Source organism: Sminthopsis crassicaudata, chromosome 1, assembly GCF_048593235.1.
Source record: "Sminthopsis crassicaudata isolate SCR6 chromosome 1, ASM4859323v1, whole genome shotgun sequence".
Lineage (NCBI taxonomy): Eukaryota > Metazoa > Chordata > Mammalia > Dasyuromorphia > Dasyuridae > Sminthopsis > Sminthopsis crassicaudata.
In genome coordinates, this window is record NC_133617.1 from 633,435,163 (window position 1) to 633,459,729 (window position 24,567).

The 24,567-nt window shown below is 33.6% G+C and overlaps 1 protein-coding gene across 2 annotated transcripts in view; it reads right to left on the reverse strand.

Annotated features, from left to right (window-relative positions):
- GLIS3 (GLIS family zinc finger 3) overlaps positions 1–24,567 on the reverse strand; it is a 658,251-nt gene that overhangs the window by 151,683 nt on the left and 482,001 nt on the right. For both annotated transcript variants that reach the window (XM_074282835.1, XM_074282836.1), the window contains one exon: positions 17,858–17,968. In XM_074282835.1, coding sequence (XP_074138936.1) covers positions 17,858–17,968 — 111 coding nt within the window. The remainder of the gene's footprint in view (positions 1–17,857; positions 17,969–24,567) is intronic.

Consider the following 24,567-nt stretch of genomic DNA (forward strand, 5'->3'; position numbering starts at 1 on the left):
GAGTAACAGCTCAGAAACAAATATGAGAACCACCAGTGTTCAGGAAATAACTTCTCTCTTCTCCCCAGGTACCCATCTCATTGTTATAGCCTGTAGCAGCTGGGCATCATTCCTCTAAATTTAAATGCCAGAGCAGTTTGACCAGAGAAGATACATCCAGTTAATACCCACCATAGGAACAAAGAATCGCTGAAAAGTGGGATGAAAAATACAGCCAGCTTTATTATTTTTTCCCTCCTCATTTCTTGAAGATCAAAAGCATGACTCTAGGCCGCCATTGAAACACTCCAGCCTGCCACCTCCCCCATTGGAGAGCACCAAACCAATTCCCTGATTTTTCATGTCCTTACAACAGACGGCAATGATGTAACAACTCCAATAAACAGGAGTGTCTGCCTGTACTAGCTCTCCAATCACTTTCAAAGTGTGTTTTGTTGTTTCTCATTGACCACACTCAAAGGAACTGGTCACTCGTAGTCTCAAAAGTTTTACAACAAATTGTGTGATTAAATTCCTTAAACACTTCTGTCCATTACTAATCCTCTTTTGCCAACATCCCTTTCAGGAAAAATTGTTGCACTGCACGGTGCCTGATTTATATTTCATTTTGAGAACAGGAAGTAAAGGGATTAAAGTTAAGGATTAAAACACTTACTCTTTACTGCATTTTTTCTGCAGAATGGTTTTCTGGTTGTCATGGCTACTGCTCACTGACCCTTAGCCTTTGAAGGCATTTCTCTTTGCATTAATAAAATATTTTAAATGAGACTCCATAGAAAACAATAGAGGAAATAGCCTTAAGTTCAATTGCTCTCAAAAGAAGAAACCAGAGTTTTTTTTTTTATCTTTTTTTTTTTTTTTTTTTTTTTTTTGCATCCTTAGGAGTGAAACTTAAACTAAAAGATTGGCAGGCACAATCTAAGACTAGAAGCTGCAGGACAGAAATTATTCAGTCGTGACACAATAGGTTTATGGAATGGTTACTTCATTTCCATTGTATAAAACTGATGTTTGGAGAAAATTGCCAGTTGGCAGGGGATTTCTCGAATGTTGCAACACTGCAGAATGTACTCAATGCAAAAAATGCACATAAACAGAGTGTTGAAATTCCAAATGAAAAATTCTGTCTCCAAAGTGAAAAACAGTGGTTTTCATAATAATTCTAACTTACATCATGTGCAACAAGTTATGTTTTTTTTTTGTTTGTTTGCTTTTTTAAGCTCTAGATTTGGAGGATTTGGGTTTGAATTCTGACTATGTTCTTGAGGTTCAGTTAAATTTTATTTACAAATATTTGTTAGTCATCATCATTCCACTTTGCCTTTCTCCTTGCTCTAAAATGTTCCCTGCATATTTCTGTTTCAAATAATACTTTTCTTCCTTTAAGATGAGCCTCAGACACCATCTTTTTCATGAAGCTTTTATTGATCCATCCATCACTAGTGCCCGCTTACCCAAACTATCTTGTACTTGACTACTTTTTTCTATATTAATTTTATATTTATGGTGTATAATGGTATATATATTTTCATATCTTTGTTTATCCAATTAGAATACAAACTCCTTGTGAATAGGGATCTTGCCCTTCTTTATGCTTCCATCCCTAGAGCTTAGCTCAGTGTTTAATACAAAATAAGTGCTTAATTAATATTTTTTGTTTGACTGATAAGCATTTGTCATGTGTTTGTAGTCTATCTACTTAACTGAACTCTTTTAAACTGTGAAAAATTGCTTTTTATGATGAGAATATTTGTGTGGAGGAATATTGTTTGAGACAAGAGGGTAAATAGCAAATTTTGACATACTGAGTTTATGTCTTCCTGGACATACTAATAAGAACTAATTAAGGCCATTTGCTATTTGTGTATCATAGGCCAACAGTATCACTCTTTAGAATTGTTTCTGTTTGGCACATATCAACGATACTTATTTTTTAAATTTCTGCCCAAAAGCCTTTAGACACCCAATAAAAATTATAAGATTAAAGACATATCATTATTGTTTTCATCATTAATCATCATTTCCAATATTCCAATAGTACTATATGATTTTTAAATGACTTTTGTCACAATAACTTTCTGAGATACCTAGTAGATGTATTATTTTCCCAGTTTTAAAGGGGACAAGATTGAGTTCAGTTATAATGAAGACTTTCCCCATGGTCATGAGGATATTGTTATCCTATCTATCCTCAAGTGCCAAAGTAATATTTTGAACCCAGACTTCCTGTCTAAGAGCAATACTGTATGGCTTATGTACTTCTTTTTAAAAATTACATAGGATTTTTTAAATTAAATTCATCACACATAAATCACAATCTATCATATTAGAGCTAGTAGGATTCTTAAAATCATCTACTGGCCAAGCCCTTGTATAATCCCTTTGTTTTATAAATGAGAAGACTGAGTTTCAGAGAATTTAAATGATTTGCCTAAGGTCACATAAGTAATTAACATCTACGACATACAAATATATATATATATATTTTTTTCTGGAGAACTGGAAATAATAACAATATTAGTTAAAGTGAGATTCTACATGTGTTTACAATGTGTTGCCAACCAAATGGAAGATACCAAACAATTAACTAAATCATACAGGCAGAAGAATTGATAATTGACATTGAACATTTTCAAAGATGGAAGTTGACAATCATTTTAAATAGTTTCAAGTTTTTACCTATCTTCCCCCTTTTCTTGGTTTTTTGTTTTTGTTTTTGTTAAAAAGTCAACCATTCTGTCAGAATCACTCTCAACTCTCAATCTCCCTACCCAACACATCCAATCAATTGCTAAGTTTTGTTTGTCTTGCTGATGCTTCTTCCATGATATCTTTTGTGCCTCCATCTCATTTTTACCACAATTTTTACTACAATCTGAGGGCAGGGTCTCATTACTTCTCATGTCAACTATTGTAACATCCTCTTATTTCATCTCATCACCTCAAGTCTCTTTTCTCTCCCATTTATCACTCACACAGCTGGAAAAGTGATGTTATACCATAATTCTAACCCTGTTAGTTTTTAGTTTAATAAACTCCAATGGCTCTTTATTGCCTTTAGAATGAAATCCAAATCCCTTTGAGTGGCATTTAGAAACTATATATAAAAAATATATATCAAGACAAGAAAAACCAATCTAGGGATGTTTCTCTTGCCTAATCTGAGGAGATCAGTTATTCAAAGAACATTTATTATTTACTTTATGCTAAGTACTAGGAATACAAAAAAAAAGAAAAGGAAAAAATGGGGGATACCAAGCAATTAACTAACTCATACAAAAGAATTGATAATTGACATTGAGCATTTTCAAAGATGGAAACTGGTAATCATTTTAAGTGGTTTCAAAAAGAATTCCTACCCCAAAGGAACTTACATGCTACAAAGAGTGAGATAACAGGTAAATAAAAACACATGTATTGGAGCTTAGATTTGAAGGAAGATAAAGATTGTAAGAGGCAGATGGGAGGTAACAGTTATTCCCCCGGATGGGGCAAAGGCACAGAGATTGTGTAAGAGGAACAAGGAGAAATGTTTGGTTAGATGTAAGACTTTAATGAAATGAACCTGGTAAGTTAGCAAGGTAGCAATATACTCTTTAAAGATGTCTTCTTGTAAAATATCTATAATTATTCATTTTATGCCAAGCTAAAAAACAGGATAAGGGTCATGTGTAGGTAAAATTATAAAATAAATGCTATTCTTTATAGTTCCTCCATGTACTCTTTTAGTCAACCAATAAAGCATTTGGTACATGTCAGGCACTATGCTACATGGTGGGGATACAAAAAAGGCAAAAGACAGTCTCTGACATTTAATATATTCACAATTTATTGGGGGAGACGCTCAAAGAAGTATATACAAACAGGATATATATAAGGATAAACAGAAAATAATTGAAAGGGAGGGAAAACACTATAATTAGGAGTTGAGAACCCTTTTGAAATTCCTCTTCCTTTATTGGGTTTCCTCCCTTTCCATAAATTACCCATATTCATAATTCTTCCAGATATCTTATATAGTAACCCATTCAGGTCAATATTTCATGCTCTTGCTTTTTGTTTTTCCCCCAATCACTACCTTCCATTAAAAAAAAAAGAAAGAAAGTGCATTTCATATCACTGTCCTAGTTCTGGGGCCATTCCCAAGATCCAAGATGACCTTGGTAGAAAAGTAGGGGTTAGCTTTGGAACCCTAAAATTAATTAGGAATTCTTACAGGGGACTAAATACTCAAGGGATTTTGGGAACCAGAATGATTCATGATACTCTGTTCTAAGATTCATTTAGAATGATTCAAAATTGCCCTGCCTTGGACTGATCCTGAACTGACAGGGTTTACTATATTTATCACATTGGTAGAATAAAAGGAAACTCCCTGAGAACTTCATTTTTCTTCAGGCCTGCTCCTCTCTGGGGAGAAGGAGAAGGTATAGATCTGTGATTGCTTTCATATAGAGAGTTCCTTATAGGAACATTCTCTGTCAACGCAGGCTGGCACCTTCTCTGCAATTAATCTGTATCTAAGAGAAAACTGAATATTTAAGTGACTTGAAGATCATGTGTTAGAGGCAAGACAAGCTTAGGTCTTCTGAATATTAGGCCAATTCTATCCATTATCCCAGGATATCACTGTTATCAGGGACAGGTAGTATAAAATAATTGTTTTCAGCTCTTAAGGCTAAATTTTAGGTAGCAAACAATCTAGGAACATATTAAATCAGGTGTGTGCTGTAACTAGCTTGCATTCATGAAACTGATTGTTAAATTTTCACTGTGAGCATTTATAACTTAGAAATCATTGACCATTACAAATCAAAACTTGATTTATCATTTTTAGTGGTCTTGAATTAAGAAAACAATGGAAAATGTTAATGATGCACATTAAATATAAAAGTGTGTTTTACATAATGTGTTTTTCTTGAAGAGAGAGTTGCTTAGGCATTTGCCAATATGCCATAAAATTAAATGTTAATTCAGATCACCTTGATTGTAACAGCTTTCACTAATGGTGGTCATTTTTAATATGATTCAAGTCTATAAAATCTCAGAATTGAAAAGACTTAAGAAATTAAGGCTGACCTAGACCATTTAAGAAATAACATTTACAATATTCTCATTAAGTGGTCATCCAAGTACTACATAGAACTGGCTGCAATGGGAAATCTACTACTTTCTTAGGTAACCAATTCTTATATAATATGGTTTATTTTCCTCTTACCATTATGGTCAGTTTCCCCTGAATACCTTCTAATTGGTCAGTGTCTTTCCTTAAGTACAATGTTCAGAACCAAACGCAATCATCTAGGTGTAACAATAGGATTCCAGAGATAAGTAAAACTATAACCCTTTCTATTTTTAAAATCTAAGTATAGAACTTTAGATTTATCCCTGTGAGATTTCATCTAATTAGGTCATCAAACATTGTTGTCTATTTAGATCCTTTAAGATCTAGCTTCTGTCATTCAAAATTATTGTGGTCTCTTCAAAGGTGTTCTGATAAATGTTTAACAACCAGTTTTCTGGGAAGAAAAAATATAAGTATGACATACTATTAAGTTCAATCTGCATTATTACCATTTTCTTCATTACTTTCTTAAGTCTAGAAATCAATACAACAGCAAATCAATCACTGATTTATAGCATTTGCTAGTTTCAAAGAAAAAAATTACAATTGGCTTTTGTGAACCACCACAAGTTGGCTGTAGCATACTCTTCCTTCTCTCATCTTTACATCTTACATAAATTTGACAAGGATCTGTTCTATACTTATATTCAAATAAAGGATAGAGTTCTGGACAGCATAGGCCCAGAGACAGAGCTTTTCTGTATACTCTGATAGCTATCTTCAAATATTAGGAGAGTTATTGTATATTAGAGAAACTAAATTTAATCTAGATTTAATAGAATAATCTTTTTAAATAGATTTAACTTTTGAGCTAAATAGTTCAAAGAGATAAAACACTAGAAGGAAGTCTAGACTGTTGGATCTCTGAGGTTCTTTCTCACTCTGAGGTTGGTCTTATAAGTTCATGCTTCTATTTTAACTTTATCAAGGGTGTCACACAGTGTGCTTCTGTTATTGGAATAAGTGACCATTTCAATCAATTGCTCAAAATCTAATAAAGCTAGCTATTTATTCCTACTAAAACCTTCCAACTATTAAATGTAGAATAAAATCCCATCCTAAAGGAACAAAATCAATAAATTATCATAAAGCCAAGTTACACTTATTTCCAGGATTTTTAAGATGAATTTTCCACCATTTGAGTGGGAGAAAAATAGTTTGCCAAAATGTCTGGCAAAAGGCCAAGATTATACTGAAGGGAGCAGACATTGATAGATAGTTTTGCATTACTCAGTATTGAATCCTGTTGGTACAGATCTTTTTAGAGCAAGGAAAGGCCATCTCCTCTAAGGACACCTTCTATAGACCCTGAATGTTCTGATTTTTATGTTCTCTCCAATTAGAATGTAAACTTTTAAGAGCAAAGGCTGTTTTTTTGTTTCTTTGTTTTTAGAATACTCAAAATACTGTTTAGTACATAGACTGTAGTTAAGAAATGCTTGCTTATTGATTGAATTATATAAGAAAGGAACATACTATTTATAGACATAATACTTAGTTTTATTTCCATTTAAAACTAATATCTCTTAGTTTAAAGATGAATCAGAACTAAACCTAAAAAAAAAATACCAGATTCATCATGACTCCTGAGGGCAAGAGAATACAATGAAATTGTGGGTGTGAAAAAACTTTTCAAAAATTAAAATGCAGCAAATATGAAAAATATCAGTTGCTACTAACAATACTAAAATAATTTCACTTATATCTGCTATGTGCAAGAAACTAATTACAAAAGAATTACCATTTGATCATTGAATTGAACCAATCAAGGTTTGTTAATGAATCTTCTCAATCCCTTTAATCAGAAGCACAGGAAGCAGTTCATATAAATGTGACTCTACCCTATATTCTGAGGATTTTCCCTATTTGAACTTTACATTTATCACTATTAAGTTTACCTTTCTCAAATTGGGTTCATTGTTCTCACTTGCCACTAGAGGTATTCAAAAAGAAACTGGATGACAGAGTTTCATTTAGCAGTTCTGTAGACCCTACAGAATCCAGAGTACCTTAACAGTGAAGAATACCTTAGAATACACTTACTTTCCCTACTAATATTTTGTGATTCCAATACTGATAATTGGGAGAATATCTGAGAGTCAAGAAGAAATAAAGCAAGTTTCTAGGTAGTTGGAGTCTTCCAAATCTATGTTATACCACTGCTCTATGTTATCTATCTTTATCCTGTTGAACAAGATGCCTTTATATTTTTAATTCCAAGATTACCTTCATATATTTGAAATATTGATTAGAAAAAAGATTAGACTCAACCATCTGGCTCCAGAAACATGAAATAGCAGTGGTAGATAGAATTTACCAAAAAGATGAATTAAGATCTAATATAATGAAAAAAATTTGTAATAATTAGAGCTTTCAAAAATATTATGGTTTCCTGTAGGAGGTAGTACATTTCTCCCTTAAGGTCTTAAAGTAAGAATAGATAACCATATTATATTGAGGATTCTTGGAAGCATGGTTTGAGTTCAATGGTCACTAAAGTCTTTTTTATTTCTAAAATTCCATTAACTCACCAAGTCTCAATGAGATCTATGAAGTCAAGTTTGTATCCTTGTCTTTGCATCTCTTAAATTCACCTTACTTATGGCCCACAATTTGTAAATTTGAGCCTGAACTCCTATGGCCACAGGTTCTATTTTATGGATTTTTTTTCTTCTATGAATTTCTGGGCATTTCTATTACTATTCTCCAGCATTATAGTTATTCTCCATTATATTTCATTTTGTGGTATATGAAGGCAATTTTCTACCTCTCTTCTTTTTCAGTTTAAAGCCTTTTTGATTAGATGTACAAGATTTAGGAAAATGCATTTTATCAGCTCTTGTTAGGTACACTCCAATGTCAACCAAGAGCTCATAAGTCCTATTTTTCAGATCTGGAGTACTAAGGAGCCCAGCTCAAAAAATCAAATGTATACTATTTCTTGCCCAAGCACCTACAGTGGTGTACTTCTATTCACCATCTATAAATTAGATTTCTTTAGGTACTTGTGTGGCCATCCAGAAAAAAAAAAAAAAGTGTTCACAGCATAACAAGTCACTTCAACAAATAAAAATGGATGGTGAGAGAAATATTATCAAGGATATGAAATGCTCTAACATAGGAGACATTTACAGCTCTGCCATTAAGGATGGAATCTCAGAGAGCAATCAGTCCTATGTGGAGATTAGAATTGAGTTCAAGGAACAGAGAAGGTAAATACCACAGCAAACATTTTAAACCATCAGTCACTACCAGTCATTTTTCAGACTGTACTTGAAATAAAGGGTAGAAAATCTCACTAAGAGCATTAGTAAGACTGGATTGGTCTTTGTATTGTTTTCTTTAAGTAAGCAAGTAGCATGAGAATTTGAGCTGAATCACTGCCTCCTTCCCTTCTCTTCCTCCCTCCTCAAACTCAGCTAATCATTTGCATCAGGATTTAACAGAAACTAATCAGCCAGGGGAATGTGAGGCTTAGAAGAAAGCTTAACATTGTCAGTCAATCAATCAAAAAGCAATTAGTAAGTAACTCACTGCACATGGGACAATGCTAGATACTATACATACTGAGTTGATCATGAGAACAATTGTCAAAATGCTCTCATTCTTTGGGTATTCATCTAATGGTCTATGCTGAGCTCAATAAAATATGAGTTTTGCTTTTCTAATAATTTTAGGGGAAAAAAAGCAAAGTTCTGTCACATGAAATTGTAGGTTTTGAAGATACAACAATAAAGTAGCAGTATAATTTACTGATTCTAAATGTCAGTGAGTTCGATTTTCAAGTAAAAATAAATTCTTGGAATGACTATTACAAAAGATTCAGAATTGTAAAGGACCTCAGCAGCCATTTATCTAGTCTGGAGATGTAAAAACCACTGCTTGTCACATCCCAAATATGTCTAACTAATTAAAATATAATTGGGAAATATTTAGCAAATAAAAGAAAAATACAATAAAATATAGTTTCTGTTCTTGACTCTTTATGGACACATGTGAGGTTTTCTTAGCAAAGATATTACACTGGCTTGCCATGTCCTTTTCAAGCTCATTTTACAGATGAAGAAACTAAGGCAAATAGGATTAAGTGACCTTTCCGAGGTCACATAGCAAGAGCTTGAGGCAGGATATGAACTAAGGTTTTCTTAACTTCAGACAAAGGGTTCTATCCACTGGGACACTTAACCAATTTCACAATAAAACTTGGATACACAGATAATGCTAATTTGTAATCTTCTGTGTCAACATACGTCTGCAGACATCCTTATGTAAGGTTTAGCATTTCTATTTTTTTCTTCTAGTGTTTCTATTCTTGTGACTTTGACACTATTGATTCAGTCCAACTTATATCCCCCACAAAGAAGTCCCACAACAATATCCTTAACAAGTGGTCATCCAGCCTTTGCTGAAAAGATTCCAATAAGGGGAATCTATTCCACTTTCTGAACCAACCCATTCTACGTGGGGAAGTTTTCCTTTAGTTTTTAGCTTTACATTGCTTCTTTGCAATTCCAACATACTACACCTACTGCTACCCTTAGTGGCCAAATAGAACAAATGCCATCCCTTTTTCCAAATAATCACTTTCCAAATACTTCAGTAGCTCTCAGTCTTTTTTTTAGTTTCTGGACCCCTAAAGTTCCTGTCTCACTTCATCTTTACTTCCACTGTGACCTTCCTGGATTTAACAACCCCATTCCAAGCATCTGCCCATTTTACCACTTGCTCATTTTAGATTACACTACTTGCCCATTTTATTCACTACTCACCTGTTTTAAATTATACTAGCCTACCTAACCACATTTGAACTCCAAGGTCAGTCACATAAACAGTGTTTTCATTAGGTATCTAGAATCCCTCATTGTAGACCTCCACTCTTACATGTCAGCGACATTTCCAAGTCATTGAGTTTGAAATGGGAGTTTTCATCTTTCCTCTAAACCTACCCTTCTTCTTGACTTACCTTTTCTGTTGACACTTCCTATCACCTACACTCAAAATCTTGGATTCATCATTATGAATCAGAGAATCAAGTACTGGACTTGGCATCAGGAATTGAGTTCAAATACCACATCTAAGACATACTACCTGGGAACTGTGCTAAATGGTGTGTATATAGAAAGAAGCAAAAGACAGACCTTGCCCTCAAGGAGCTCAAAATCTAATGAAGTAATAAAAATATACAAACAAGCCATGTATCAGACAAATAGGAAATAATTAACAGAGAGAACGATAACTAACTAGAATTTAGAGTGGTTGGAAAATGTTTCCAGTAGAAGATAAGATTTTTGTTAGTATTGCAAGAAAGCTGGAGAAAGTAGTAGGCAGGGATAAGGAGAAAAAACATTCATTTCAGGCCAAAGGAACAGCTAGAGAAAATGTGGGATTGGTATATGAGAAGTGACATGATCAATTCTTATATTGTTCAGTTGTTTCAATTGTGTCCAACGCTTCATGATCCCATTTGGGGTTTTCTTGGCAAAGATACTGGAATTTGCAATGGTCTTCTCTAGTTCATTTTACAGATGAGGGACTAAGGCAAATAGGATTAAGTAACTTACCCAAATCACACAGCTAGTAAGTGTCTGAGACCAGACTTTTTAACTCAGGAAGAGGAGTCTTCCTGACACCAGGCTCAGCACTCTATCCATTTTGTGTCACACTGATGTGGTCAGACTTGCATACATTATCACTTTGGCAACTGTGGAATATTGATTAAAGAAAGTGGAAACTTGAGGAAAAGAAACCAATTAAGAATTACTTCAATATTCCAGGGAAGAAGTAAAAAAAGAGTCCTAAAATAATGGCAATATGAGTATAGTGAAAGGGACAGATAGAAGAGTTGCTGTGGAAATAGAATCAATAAGATTTGGCAACTTATTGTATATGAAGGTAGGAGAGTGAAGAAACAAGGATAATTTTGAGGTTGCAAACCTAAGTGCCCAGAAGTATGGTAGAATCATTTAAAGAAATAGCTGTCAGGAAGAAGAATGAGTTTGGGGGGAAAGGCAATGAATTCCACTTTAGATATCTTGAGTTTACATTGTTCATGGCAAAATTACTTGGAAAAATGCAGTAGTCAATAAGCTACAGCAGACTGGAATTTGGGGAAGAGCAAATATAGATAGATATATAGAACTAGGTGTCATCTGCATAAAGATCATAATTTAATTTATGGGAGCTGATGATATCACTGCCAAGGAGAGGAGAAACTGAAGAGATATACTGGCCTCAGGATACAAGGATGTCACTATTGATTCATCATTAGTAAGGCATGTAGTTTGACCTGTGTTTCCAGCAGTGGTTATAGATTTGCACTGAGTCATCCACATCCTCATCCTGACTACTGATAAACTATATTTTACCCAGTTTATTCAGATTCCTAATGACGTACTTTGGGATATGTTTGACTGAGGTCAGGAGACCAGGCCAAAAACTGGACAACTGTAGCCAGTGAAAAATGTAATTAAAATGTGGATCTTTTAAGCACTATGCTTTTTCAAATTGAGCAAAGAGTCTACAAAAAGTTAGTAATTTGACTTAATACAGTCTTTTCCTAACTTTTAATTTAATCAATTCTTTTCTAAATTCTAAATTGTACAAGGCCAAAATATGAGTGGCTCAGTTAAATATTTTAATGATATCAAATCTAGAGTCTCTGGTTTCAGAATGCCTCCTGCCTATACCAGTTGGGAGGTATTTTTATCAGATAATAAAGGAAGGTTAAGGAAATCCTGTGGCAGGGAAACTAAGATTTACACTCAGGTAAGAAAAAGGAACTATTGACAGCTTGAAACCAGAGAAGGGCATTTGTGAATGCATGTTCTTGCTTTTGAGTGTGGGGAGAAGTGGGGTCAAGGGGTTGATGAGGTATGTTAAACTCAGTATATGATAGACTTCCATTGAAAACCACCAGTAGCTTAAAACCACTGAATTAATCATATCTAAACTGGTGAACTATTCAGAAGTCTATATCGGGGTTTTGTTTTAATGGTGATTATCACTAATCATCATAGGATAATACATAAGAATTGAAAGGGACTTTAAAAATGATCTTATTTTCATTGATCCCACAGGTACATCCCATTTTAAATAAATGTGATCGATTGTAGGGTGACTGTTACACAGAAGAATTATTTATAGTTTGCCAAATAATTCATCACGGGATTACTTTAAATAATGCGTTCTTCTAGCCTATTAAAATATGATCCCTAAGTTTTCACACAGATTTTCAAGAGCATACATAGTATCCCAAATAGGGCAAATCTACATTCTATTTTAATAGGAGGGTGACAGATTGCACAGTTAGTGGTTAGAGTCCTCCAGCCAGGTGGTGGGAAGTTGAATAAGAAGAGGAAAATTATAATTACTCTGCCTTAGAGGTTAGTCTAAAGGATATCTGAGACTGTTTTGTTTTTTAAATAGATGGCAAATATAAACACTTTGTACATTTATACACATTATAAATTCTGTATTTTGTAACTTTCCTTATGGCATCCCTGAATCAAAGGTAAATAAAGTGGTATTCAATATTTGAGATCCAAGGCTAGTGTTCCAAGAAACCTTCCTAAAGCTGCATCAAAGAGTTAAATCTCATTCTTGATATCTCTGACTTCAGGAATCATGTCACTTTTGCTCTCAATTAAAAAAAAAATAACAGGGCAGGGTTGAAGGAAAAATTCCTTGATTATGGACCTTCAAATACAAAAAAGCAACCACCTGATAAAGCTTTTGTAGCCTTATAAATTTCTTCAAGTGGCTCATTAATGTTAATTGTCTCTTTTTTTTTAATACTCTCTTCAGCATGTTGAGTTGAAAGATTAATCTGCTTTTCACCCTGAAAGATCTACTCTATGCCCAGTTAAGACCATAGCTGGTGACTCTGGAATTCAATGCTTTTTTACCTGTGTAGATCATTTATTTAATAGATTCAAGATCTGCAAAGCAGATTTGATGGAAGAAGTCTGCTCACCAGCTGATGAGCTGTGTGGGTGTGCACATATTATGCTATGAGAAAAGTTACTCTGCATGCAATGAGTCAAATTATCCCAATTCCTCTGTAGAAGAGAATATTTTTGCACAGCTTGAATACAAATTAACTGCAATTTTAGGCTTTTTCTTACTTTATTTCACCCCCTTCCATGAAATAGGTGTATATTTTGGCAGAAATGGGATGAATACTGGACACTGAATTCCAGAGATAGATTTCAACAGGTGTGGGGACAAAAACAAGAGATTTATGATTGGGAATTGTTCATCCTTAGATATGTTGTATCTCTGCCATCTACTTATACAAATTTCTCCTGTGGCTGAAGGTGCCTGGTCGCTGGAACATATTTCAGGGTGCAGTCTCATAAAGCCAGCAACTTAAGACACCAAAATAATGTCATTTAGTGTCTAGGGGGAGGTTAAAAAGAGGATTAGAGGCAGTCAGGCAGGATATATTAAATGAATCCATGACTAACAGGGTGTGACAGTAAAGGGTTTCATTCTTTTCAACAGAACAGTTCCCTAGGGCTGGAACTATTACCCCACTATGCCTTTATCACCTTGGAATTTTTATGGTTATTTTTGATGAATTCACATTTTTGTAAAGGCTTTTTTGACATGATGCCAATTTTCTATTTTAATTAAAGTCGTAAATAATCTTAATTCTGCCTTAAAAGCTTTATTGTTTCTTGCATTTTTTTTTATTATTACTGCCAGGAAATATTTCAAATACCAAAGCATGATGTGAGTTAGCAATTAGAATTTCTCAAAGGTCCAGTAACTCCATTGTACCTTGTAAACATTATATGTTAGAATGCTGAAGCAAGGTTTGAAAATTCAAATTGACTGATGTCAAATGCCTTGCTCCTCCTGCGGTTAATGTTTATTTTTTATTTTTAAATACTTGATAGATGAACAGGTTAAAGATATGAAAATAAGCACTTGCCTAGAAATAATAAGTCAAGTCCAGCTCAGCTATTTGCTATAAATGAACAAATCAGAAGCAATGACATACAAAAGACTAGCTCATTTTGCATATGACCATATGAAGAGCATACCATGATTTTGCATCCTTTTATGCAAATGATCATAGAAGCTTCATTTTCTAGTTGCCTTAATTGCTTTTTGAACTGGTCCTTAAACTCTATTTTGTGGCCTTAAAGGCTATTATTTTTAAATTTGTGTTTCAGGAATTTTCCACACAACAAAACCTGCAGATTCCAAACATAAAAGATGGGACAAGGACAAAAGAAAACCAAAACCACTTCCTAAAGATAACCTTTTTTCCCACTTGATGGTCTTCTTTCTCATTATGATGCCTCTTTTAAATTGCATAAGAGATCAGAAGAGAGTATGCTGTGATATGTTGGAAAGGGCATTGGATTAACTGTGACTGGAGGTGGGTTCTGCTTTGGGCTTGATCACCAACCAAATGACCTTACAGGAGTTTCCTATCCCCTCTGGGTTTTACTTTCCTCAATAGTAAGATATAGATATTGGACTAGTAAAAAGGAGTTCTTAACCTTGGTTTTGAATATTTTAAAAAAATATTTTGATAACTGTATTTGAATATAATTGTAATTATTATAAGATATAATTCAATATAATTTCTTTGTAATCCTACTTATTTTAATGCATTTAAAATGTCATTCTGAACTGGGAAACAATTTCTATAGCCAGCATTTCTGATAAAGGCATCATTTCTAAAATATATAAAGAACTGAGTCAAATTTATAAAAACACAAGTTATTCCCCAATTGACAAATGGTCAAAGAATATGAACAATTTTCAAATGAAAAAGATAAAATCATTTATAATCATATAAAATGCTCTAAATCAATATTGATTTGAGAAATGCAAATTAAAACAACTCTGAGGTACTACTTCATCCCAATCAGATTAGATAAAATGACAGGAAAAGATAATGATAAATATTGGAAGGGATGTGGAAAAAAAAACTAAAACACTAATGCATTGTTGGTGGAGTTGTGAACTGAGTCAGCCATTATAGAGAACAATTTGGAAATATGCCCAAAGACATATAAAACTATTCATATCTTTTGATCCAGCAATGTCATTACTGAGTCTATATGCAAAAGAGATCATAAAAGAGGGGAGAGGATTCACATGGACAAAAATATTTGCAGTAGCTCTTTTTGTGGTAGCAAGGAAGTGAAAGATTAGTGGATGCACATCAGTTGGGGAGTGGCTGAATGAGTTATGGTATATGAATGTAATGGGATATTACTATTATTCTATTAGAGATGATGAGCAGGTTGACTTCAAAAAAACCCAGAAAGACTTATATGAAGTGATGCTGAGTGAAGCAAGCAAAACCAGGAGAAACCTGTACATAATAACAATAAGATTATGTGATGATCAACTATGATAGACAGCTTTTCTCAGAAATACAACTATCTAAAACAATTCCAGTAGACTTGGGGATAGAAAATGCTATCCACATCCAGAGAAAGAACTATGAAGATTGAATGTGGATAGAAGCATACTAGTTTCACTTTTTTGTTTGCTTTTTCCCTTTTGTTCAGATTTTTCTTTCACAAAATAACAGATGTGAAAATATGTTCAAAATGATTGTATACATAAAACCCATCCTAGATTGTTAGCTATCTTGGGGAAGAGGGAGGTAAAGAAGAGAAGAAGAGAAAAAATGGAACTCAAAATATTTTTAAAAAAGAATGTTGAAAACTATCTTTGCATATAATTTAAAAATAAAATATGACTGAAATTTTAAAAAAATCATTCTGAAAAGGGGTCTATTGGCTCCCCCATAAACTTTGCCAATGAAGTCCATGATACAGAATAGGTTGATTCTCTGGACTTGATTATTTACAACATCCCTTCCAGTTCTCAAATTCTTTGAATATATAATACTTTCCAGGCATGAAAAAATAGCACTAAAAATTTTAACTGACAAGTAGTAAACATCTACTCTATATAAGATACTGCGCTAATATACAAAAATGGAATTGAGACTGTTCCTGTCGCATATATTCTGCTAACTTCAATTCATATATTGTGTTCTACACCCAAAGTTACTATCCTCACTGCCTAATATGTAGTTAACACTTAATAAATGCTTTATTTCATTCACTCCCCATTCATTCATTCAATGGAAAAAAAGAGAATAGGCTGAGCTGGTACTTACAATGTCATTTGTATTATAGACTTGATATTATAGTAAAATCTCACTAACAGTGAAGGAAGGTCAGCATGAATCAATGAAGCATCCAGTTCTGGAACATTTGTAATGGAAGGCAGTTTTATTCATGGTTAAATGTGAATCACCATCATGGGGCTATAGAAATAGCAGCTCTGCTCTATCCCCTTTAATTCTCTACAATTATTTATGTTGTGGATTGTGCTTTTAAGTGGATTAAATCATTTTCTTTTATTCTTGTCTGCATTAGTAATTTGTTTGAGCAACCCATTTCCCTTACTGATAATTCAAAATACACAAAATCCTTACTGTTAGAGGGAAAATACAGAATTTCAGTCCAGCCTGTGCCTAAATATTGTAAATTGTAACCACATGGGATGTGAGCTAGGTAAGTCTGACAGTATACCAAGAAAAGAGGTTTAAATGATTGCTTTACCTCATTTTCCAGAGTAGGTACCCATGTGATTGAGAACATCTATCAAATTTTTCAGCACCTAGGTACCATTCTACTTCATTCAGAAGAGGTCATAGCTTTGAGCACTCAGTCTAACCTTGTGCTAGCAACTCTTTGGGAAGGGAAAATGAACAATACAAAGGATTGTAGAGCATTTTACCAACATAAAAGGACTAACTCTATTTCAAAGCATAAAAGAACTCATAGCTTCTGAGTAGAAAGTGGGCTGACCTGAAACCATCCTTTGATTTCCTGACCACACAGTTCAACCTCTTGAAACAAGTTGACTCTCAAACTGCCTTCTGGATTGTTTAGAGAGAACTCAAATGACACTCAGAGAGACTGGTAATCTCTGAGGTTACAAATCATATACAGAACTCATCGTTAGTCAAATACCCCAGAAGCCAACATCACCTAATGGACCAATGCAATTTACTGCTGTGGTAGAATATTTAAACCTCAAGGGTTTGATTTTTTTTCCCGTCACACACATCAGACATCCCACATGTCCACAACTATAAAACAGTCTTTACAACTGACTGCCATGACTGAAAATTTTCTTTTAAATTTCCTCTTAATGAGAAAATAACTGAGTATGGGGATAGAAATGATTTGTAGAGATAGAAATGACCAGGTAGGTTCTGTTCTCTTGTCCAGAGTGAGATGGGTAGTTGGGCAAGAAGATTTACTAAGTTTGTTGCTTTCAAGCCTTTTGCTTTCTATATTATTAGGAATGGAACAGTTTTAACTAATATTTTATGAGAACATGTCTAACAGGGATTTCTCTCTCCTACTTTATATCTTTTACTAAGTGTTCAAGTCTTTTTTTGGCACAGGGTGACTTTTCAACTCAGGTGACTTCTCTACCATTATTTTCTCTGATTTTCATTACAAATGAATCAATCCCACAGTTTCATATCTGTATGTATTAGCTACACAAATACTAGGCTTAGTATTTCTTCATGGAAGACTTCCTTCATTAAACAATCTAAAATATATTATACTTTGAGAAATCTAAGTATGCCTAGTGTCAGCCTTGTGTAAAAGCCCTTATGCTATCATGGTACCTGAGAATGTATTTTCCTGACTAGGCAGCACTTTGAAAAATTACCTTTTTTCTTGCCTGTTGGTCTTTGGAAGAATGTGCCTTGACGTGCTTTCTTAGGGAACTTGGATCTGTGTAGCGTTTGGTACATCCTGGAATTTGACATGCATAAGGTTTCTAAATAAAAAAGAAACAAAGAAACAGCTGTGGTTAAGTCATGAGACAAATGAAGGAAAAATCCATGCTAAGCCTCTTGATTTCCAAAACATGCATTGTCACTGACTCTGATCTCAAATACTGGATAATAAACACAAAATTCATATAGAAAAAACCTGGTAATTTTCTATCAGGGCTAAAAAGGAAAGCAGGCTTTGTGGGGGAAAAACAAAACCCCAAACAAAGAGATGGAGAATCTTTGATCACTGTTAAGAATCTACTTTACAATTCACCAACCTTGTGACATTAAAAAAAAAAAACCAAGCAAACAAGCAAACAAACAAACAAACAAAAAAAAAAACCCACTGGAATTATTAGGGAGTGTGGCAAGTTGTACTTACAATTGTGCTGCCCTGAGAATAATCTTTGGCATAGTCACAAACTAGCAAACATACATTCTTAAGTGATTCAGGTAAAGAAGTTGTAGTATAGTCCAGAAAAGACTGGAAAGTATTATAGAAGAGACCTGATTCAGAGAGAGAAAGAATCGAAAGAGAAAAGTTAGTGTGGTATGAGTAGAAAAAAAATGTATATTGTAAACAAACAAGTAAAACCCAGGCATCAAAGGGTTCAGAGAAAGAAATAGAACCTAATCAAGCAAGCTGTTTTACATGCTGAAAAAGATGAAAATCATCTGAAAAGATGATTAATTTTACCAAAAGAATTTTACTTTTTTAAAAAGGTAATATTTAGATGCATTTGCTTGACTCAGATGTGACCCAAAGTTCTGATGATTTCTATTCACCACAGGCCACCTACACAATTGTGTGAGTTGCAGGGAGTCAGAAAAACTGGTCTTGTTTGTAGGGTCATTTTAACAAGTTGTGATTACTAAGAAATATGAAACTAGAAACGACCTTAGGGACAATTAATTTCAGCTCTTTTACTTATGTCCCATTTTCCCATTTAATTATGTTTACATAGATTTGAATTTTGATAAAGTATAAGTTTTTAGATTTTCTGGGATATGACCTCTGAAATGTATTACAAATTTAATGCAAAATGCACCCCTCTCAATAACTATATTAACTATATTGAAAGATTATAGTAAATGTTTGAAATAATGGGCCTTTACTAGTCAAAATCTCTTTCTAATTCTCAGTGCTATAAATTTAAAAATAAATGTATTTACACTTCATCAAAAGAGTCAATAACTAAATAGATGATAGAACTGATAGATGATCCATTGTTATTGTCAACAAGAAGTATATAAATACAAATTTAAAACAAGTAAAAAAATCCTCTTCGTTTCAAATATCTAGACTCCCTGTTGTATAAAAACAACAATTGCACTTTATTTTACTGGGTTTTTCCATTTTTTAGTCTGTATGTTTGAAATTATATAGGCAAAACTACCTGGGAATAACATTACCTTACTGTGAAAGCTTATACATGATTTTCTTCCTGTTTAATGGATTACATTTCACTTAGAGCCAAATCATTGTTTATCCTGATTAATAGAGTTAAGTTAATTTAACATAGTACTTTACAACAATTCACTTAAATTCTTTGGACATTGGTTTCCTTATCTGTGAAATGAAGGAATTGGACTAGTTGATCTCCAACTTTCATTCCAACTCTAAAATTCTAGAATTCTAATTTTTGGAAGTCAGAATGGAAGGAATTCCAATTGATATTTTAGAAGAATATGCCTATTGTTTCTATTCCATTTGGCAATCATGCTGACCTTGAAGATGACTTCTAATATTTGTACAATCATCTTTTTACTACCTATGCTGATAGTGAGGATAAAAGATTTACACAATGCAGAGAAATGAATAATCTACATATCATTTACATTTATTTTTGAAGTTTTGTCAAATAAGCACTTGGATCTAGATATATACAATATAAGGAATTTCATATGCTTATCTCCTCTTTGCCTATCCCTAAAATCTGTAACTTGGAACCAAAGTATAGAAAGCCCTAAACTGTTTTTCTAATTCTGAAAGTGGTTAATCTTTTTTAGACAAAAACAATGATATTATCTTTCAATCTATATGATATCTATGACTCTCTTCTGGATTCAACCTGAATATCTGTCCTTTACATTCAGATTTTAACTTGTATTTAATGATTAAAAATCTACTTTTTAAGAAAGTGTTTTTAAACTGTGAAAATATTTTCCTCAAATGGATATGAAGGCATCAATAAACACAAAACAAATGTTCTCAGAATTAGAAATAACAATTAAATGACTTAAACAAACAAAACCGGTCTCATGAATGATGAGCTTGTGGATGGACTGATAAAAGGTTTTGCAGTATAAAATTTATACAACTAATATTTTGTTAGACACCTAATAGCATGGATAATGTTTCCTTCTATATTTCAAAGATATGTAATTTCACTAGTAGGGATGCTGGCTCTTTTTTGAACACAGACAATTCCTTGATTCCTAAAGAGATGGTTTTATATAGGCTGTGGTTGTAGAAAAATTCATTAACCTATGGTCAACTTGATGGTGAGATTTTTTTTCAACTTTAGCGAAGCTTGGACTTGATCAAATAACATACAGTTCATCACTAGTCCCATAAATCAATGTTTTCTAACTGACCAGCACTTATTATCACTTGTGCTCACCTGGTGCACCTTTGGAGGGGTCAGGATCCTTTTCATAGCACAATAAACAAGCAGAGGAAGTTTTTAGCCCAGCCACTCTCAAACTGGCTTTGCTTATGAATTCTTCATATTGTTGTCAAAGCAAACTTTCCTATGCAAAAATCTTACCAAATCAATTTTTTTCTAATCAAAACTTTTTGAAAACTGCTAAATAAGGATCAATCTTTTTTAGTCTGGAATTCTATAATCTTCCTAACCTGGCATGATATCACACAACATTCAACTCACTCACTACATGTGATTCTTTAGCCCTATTCCTGTGCTTGATGTCATACTGCTTCTTAGGCAGGGAACAATCTACCATCAATTCTATTGAAATCTTTACAAGCACAAAAGTCATTTCTCCCATATAACAATGATTCTGTCTTCTCCATATTTCAAAGAATACATGATTTGGATCTTTATTCTGCAGTTGTATAAAACTTGTGAATAATAGCTTTATTGCAAGTTATGTCCTCCTTCTATAAGTTACATGAGAACAGGGAACATATTTTATTTGATTTTTGTATTTCTTTCTAGCACCCAGCACAATTCTTTGAACACAGTATATCCTTAATAAATTTGTTTGATTTATACATGTATAAGTTTTTATATGTGTGTGTTCATATCTGTGCATGTGAGTATTTTAGCAACATGTTGAATAACTAATAACAATAACATATTTGTATGGCACTTGAAGTTTTGGTAAAAAAGCTCTTAGAAAGGACTTTATACATAATATCTCATTTTAACCTCCCAATATCCTTATAAGTAGGTGCCGTTACTATCTTCATCTTACAAATAAAGATACCTGGGGCAGACATGTTAACTGACTTGCTATTATGTGTCTGGGCTCAAATTTGAACTCAAAACGTCTTGACTCTAGGTCTAGAGCTCTATCAATTACTCCACCTTACCGTATCTAAAATCTTTCTAAATGGAAAAATACCCCCCCTCAAAGGCACATAATATTTATATATTAGAATATTTTTGAAATCACTAGTGACAAATAGAAACTGACAAAAATGTAATAAATATGTCAACAATGATATCAGAATAATTTTAAATATGTATGAGAAGGTGTGTAGAAATAACAGTATCTTTTTAAAACTCAAGCTTGCTATAGTTTAATAATAGACACTAGAATATTAACACTGAAAAAGTACTGTCATGAATACATTATTTGCCAAGAATGTGGGATAAGAGATACCCAATATGTATAATATATTTATCCTGATGCTTTTGTTAAGTGGAATTACTTATCATCATAACTGGCCACATATGAGTAGAATATCATACATATTAGAAAAGCAAATAAAGGCATATCAATGCAACTTAAAACAAGCAGAGATATCTGAAAGGTATATGAAGACAAGAGATAAAGAAGATTCAGAGCATTAAGAGATTTAAAGGCTTAATAGTGAAGAGCAATTGTTTTTGCAGGATTTATTTCAAAGTTCAAGTGGCTGAAGAGATATGGTATGCACAATTAAATCATACCCTTAGGATTAATTAGCTGAATACTATTCCTACAAAATGAGCATAGTAATACTCAGGCTGTCTACCTCTTAGGGTTATTGTAAAGATCAGATGAGCTGTTATATGTACAGCATTTCATGAACTTTAAAATGTTATACAAATAGAAGCTGTAGAATTGGGCCTTACTGATGGACCCCTGATTTTGCTGCTGTAGGAGACTCCCTATAGCAATGCAAGTCAATACTTTCTCTCCAACTCTTTGTATGGTACCCAGATCTCTGAGAGATTAAGTGATTTTCCTAGTGTTATACTAAGTAGAGGGTCAAAGTTTAGATTTCAACATAGGTCTTTCAGATTTGAGGCCAGCTTTCTAAACCATTACATGACACTTCTCTGTTAATATATATATATATTTCAGTCATTTTAATCATGTCTGATAGTTCTTCGTTTGAGGTTTTCTGGTTGGATAATGGAATAGTTTACTGCTTCCTTCTCCAGTTCATTTTACAGAGAAGGAAACTGAGGCATACAGGTGCCCAGAGTCATACAACAAATAAGTATCTGAAGATAGACTTGAACTCAGAAAGATGAGTCTTCTTAACTCTAGGTCTAGCATTCTATCTATTCATTGCATCACCTAGATGTTCCCTCTCTGTACTATTAACATATTATTCTCCTTCTACAGCCAGTATACTGCTTCAGAGGGGGAACCCTTGGGTTCTAAATGGCAGTGCAGGTGAAAAGCAAAGGAAAAGGGCTAACTAAGCTGGAAAGTTCTAGTTACTGAGCTAACATTTGTCCATTAAGTACTTTTCTATGAGTACTGCCTTGGTCAAATTTAGATTTGCTCATCCCCAAGTGATGAGAAGGTTAAACTTTTTAATTATAACAACTCACAGAAACAATTTGTGAAGGCTGATAGAGGTTTCTATGTACATCACCCACATTGATAAAATCATGAATATTTGAAATACTGATGCAGCCAGGTGACATAAGCATGAAGACTGGGGACAGGAAGACTCAGCCACTTACTTAGCTGTGTAGCCCTGGGAAAGTCATTTAATCTCTGATTACTCCAGTTTCCTAATCTGAAAAATGGTTATAAAAATAGCGTATGCTTCATAGAAATGTTGATGATCAAATGAGATAATATGCAAATCTTAAAATGTTATATAAACTCTTATTATGTCTGAGGCACTTAAGCTCTGCCTCATTTGTAAAAATGAGGATAATAAGAGCTTCTATTATATCACAACAGGCTTGTTTTTAAGATTAAATATTTGTAAAGAGCTTTGCAAACATAGAAACAATGATAATATCTAAAATCAATGGATAATTCTCCAATTGATAAATGGTCAAAGGATATGAACAGACAATTTTCAGATGGTGAAATTGAAACTATTTCCATTCATATGAAAGAGTGATTTGGAACACTACTGATCAGAGAAATGCAAATTAAGACAACTCGGAGATACCACTACACACCTGTCAGATTAGCTAAGATGACAGGAACAAATGATGATGAATGTTGGAGGAGATGTGGGGAAAACTGGGACACTAATACATTGTTGGTGGAGTTGTGAAAGAATCCAGCCATTCTGGAGAGCAATTTGGAATTATGACTCAAAAGTTATCAAACTGTGCATACCCTTTGATCCAGCAGTACTACTACTGGGCTTATATCCCAAAGAAATACCAAAGAAGGGAAAGGGACCTGTATGTGCCAAAATATTTGTGGCATCTCTTTTTGTAGTGGCTAGAGACTGGAAAATGAATGGATACCCATCAATTGGAGAATGGTTGGGTAAATTATGGTATATGAATGTTATGGAATATTATTGTTCTGTAAGAAATGACCAGCCGGATGAATACAGAAAGGCTTGGGGAGACTTACATGAAATGATGCTGAGTGAAATGTGCAGAACCAGGAGATCACTATACACTTCAACAACAGTACTGTGTGAAAATATTTTCTGATTGAAGTGGATATCTTCAACATAAAGAAGATCCAACTCACTTCCAGTTGATCAATGATGGACAGAAACAGTTATACCCAGAGAAGGAACACTGGGAATTGAGTGTAAATTGTTTGCACTATTGTCTTTCTACCCAGGTTACTTATCCCTTCGGAATCCAATTCTTACTGTGCAACAAGAAATTTGGTTTTATGCACATATATTGTATCTAGGATATACTGTAACACATTTAACATGTATGGGATTGCCTGTCATCTAGGGGAGGGAGTAGAGGGAGGGAGGGGAAAATTTGGAAAAGTGAATACAAGGGATAATGTTGCAAAAAAAAATTACCCATGATTATGTACTGTCAAAAAAATTATAATTATAAAATTAATTTTAAAAATAAAATCAATAGATAGAGATTCTCAAAAAGTCACTCATACAACTCAATTCATACTTGGGAACAATGACAAAGACTTCAGGGAGCCTTTACCTGATTCTTAATTCAGAAAAATAAAATAT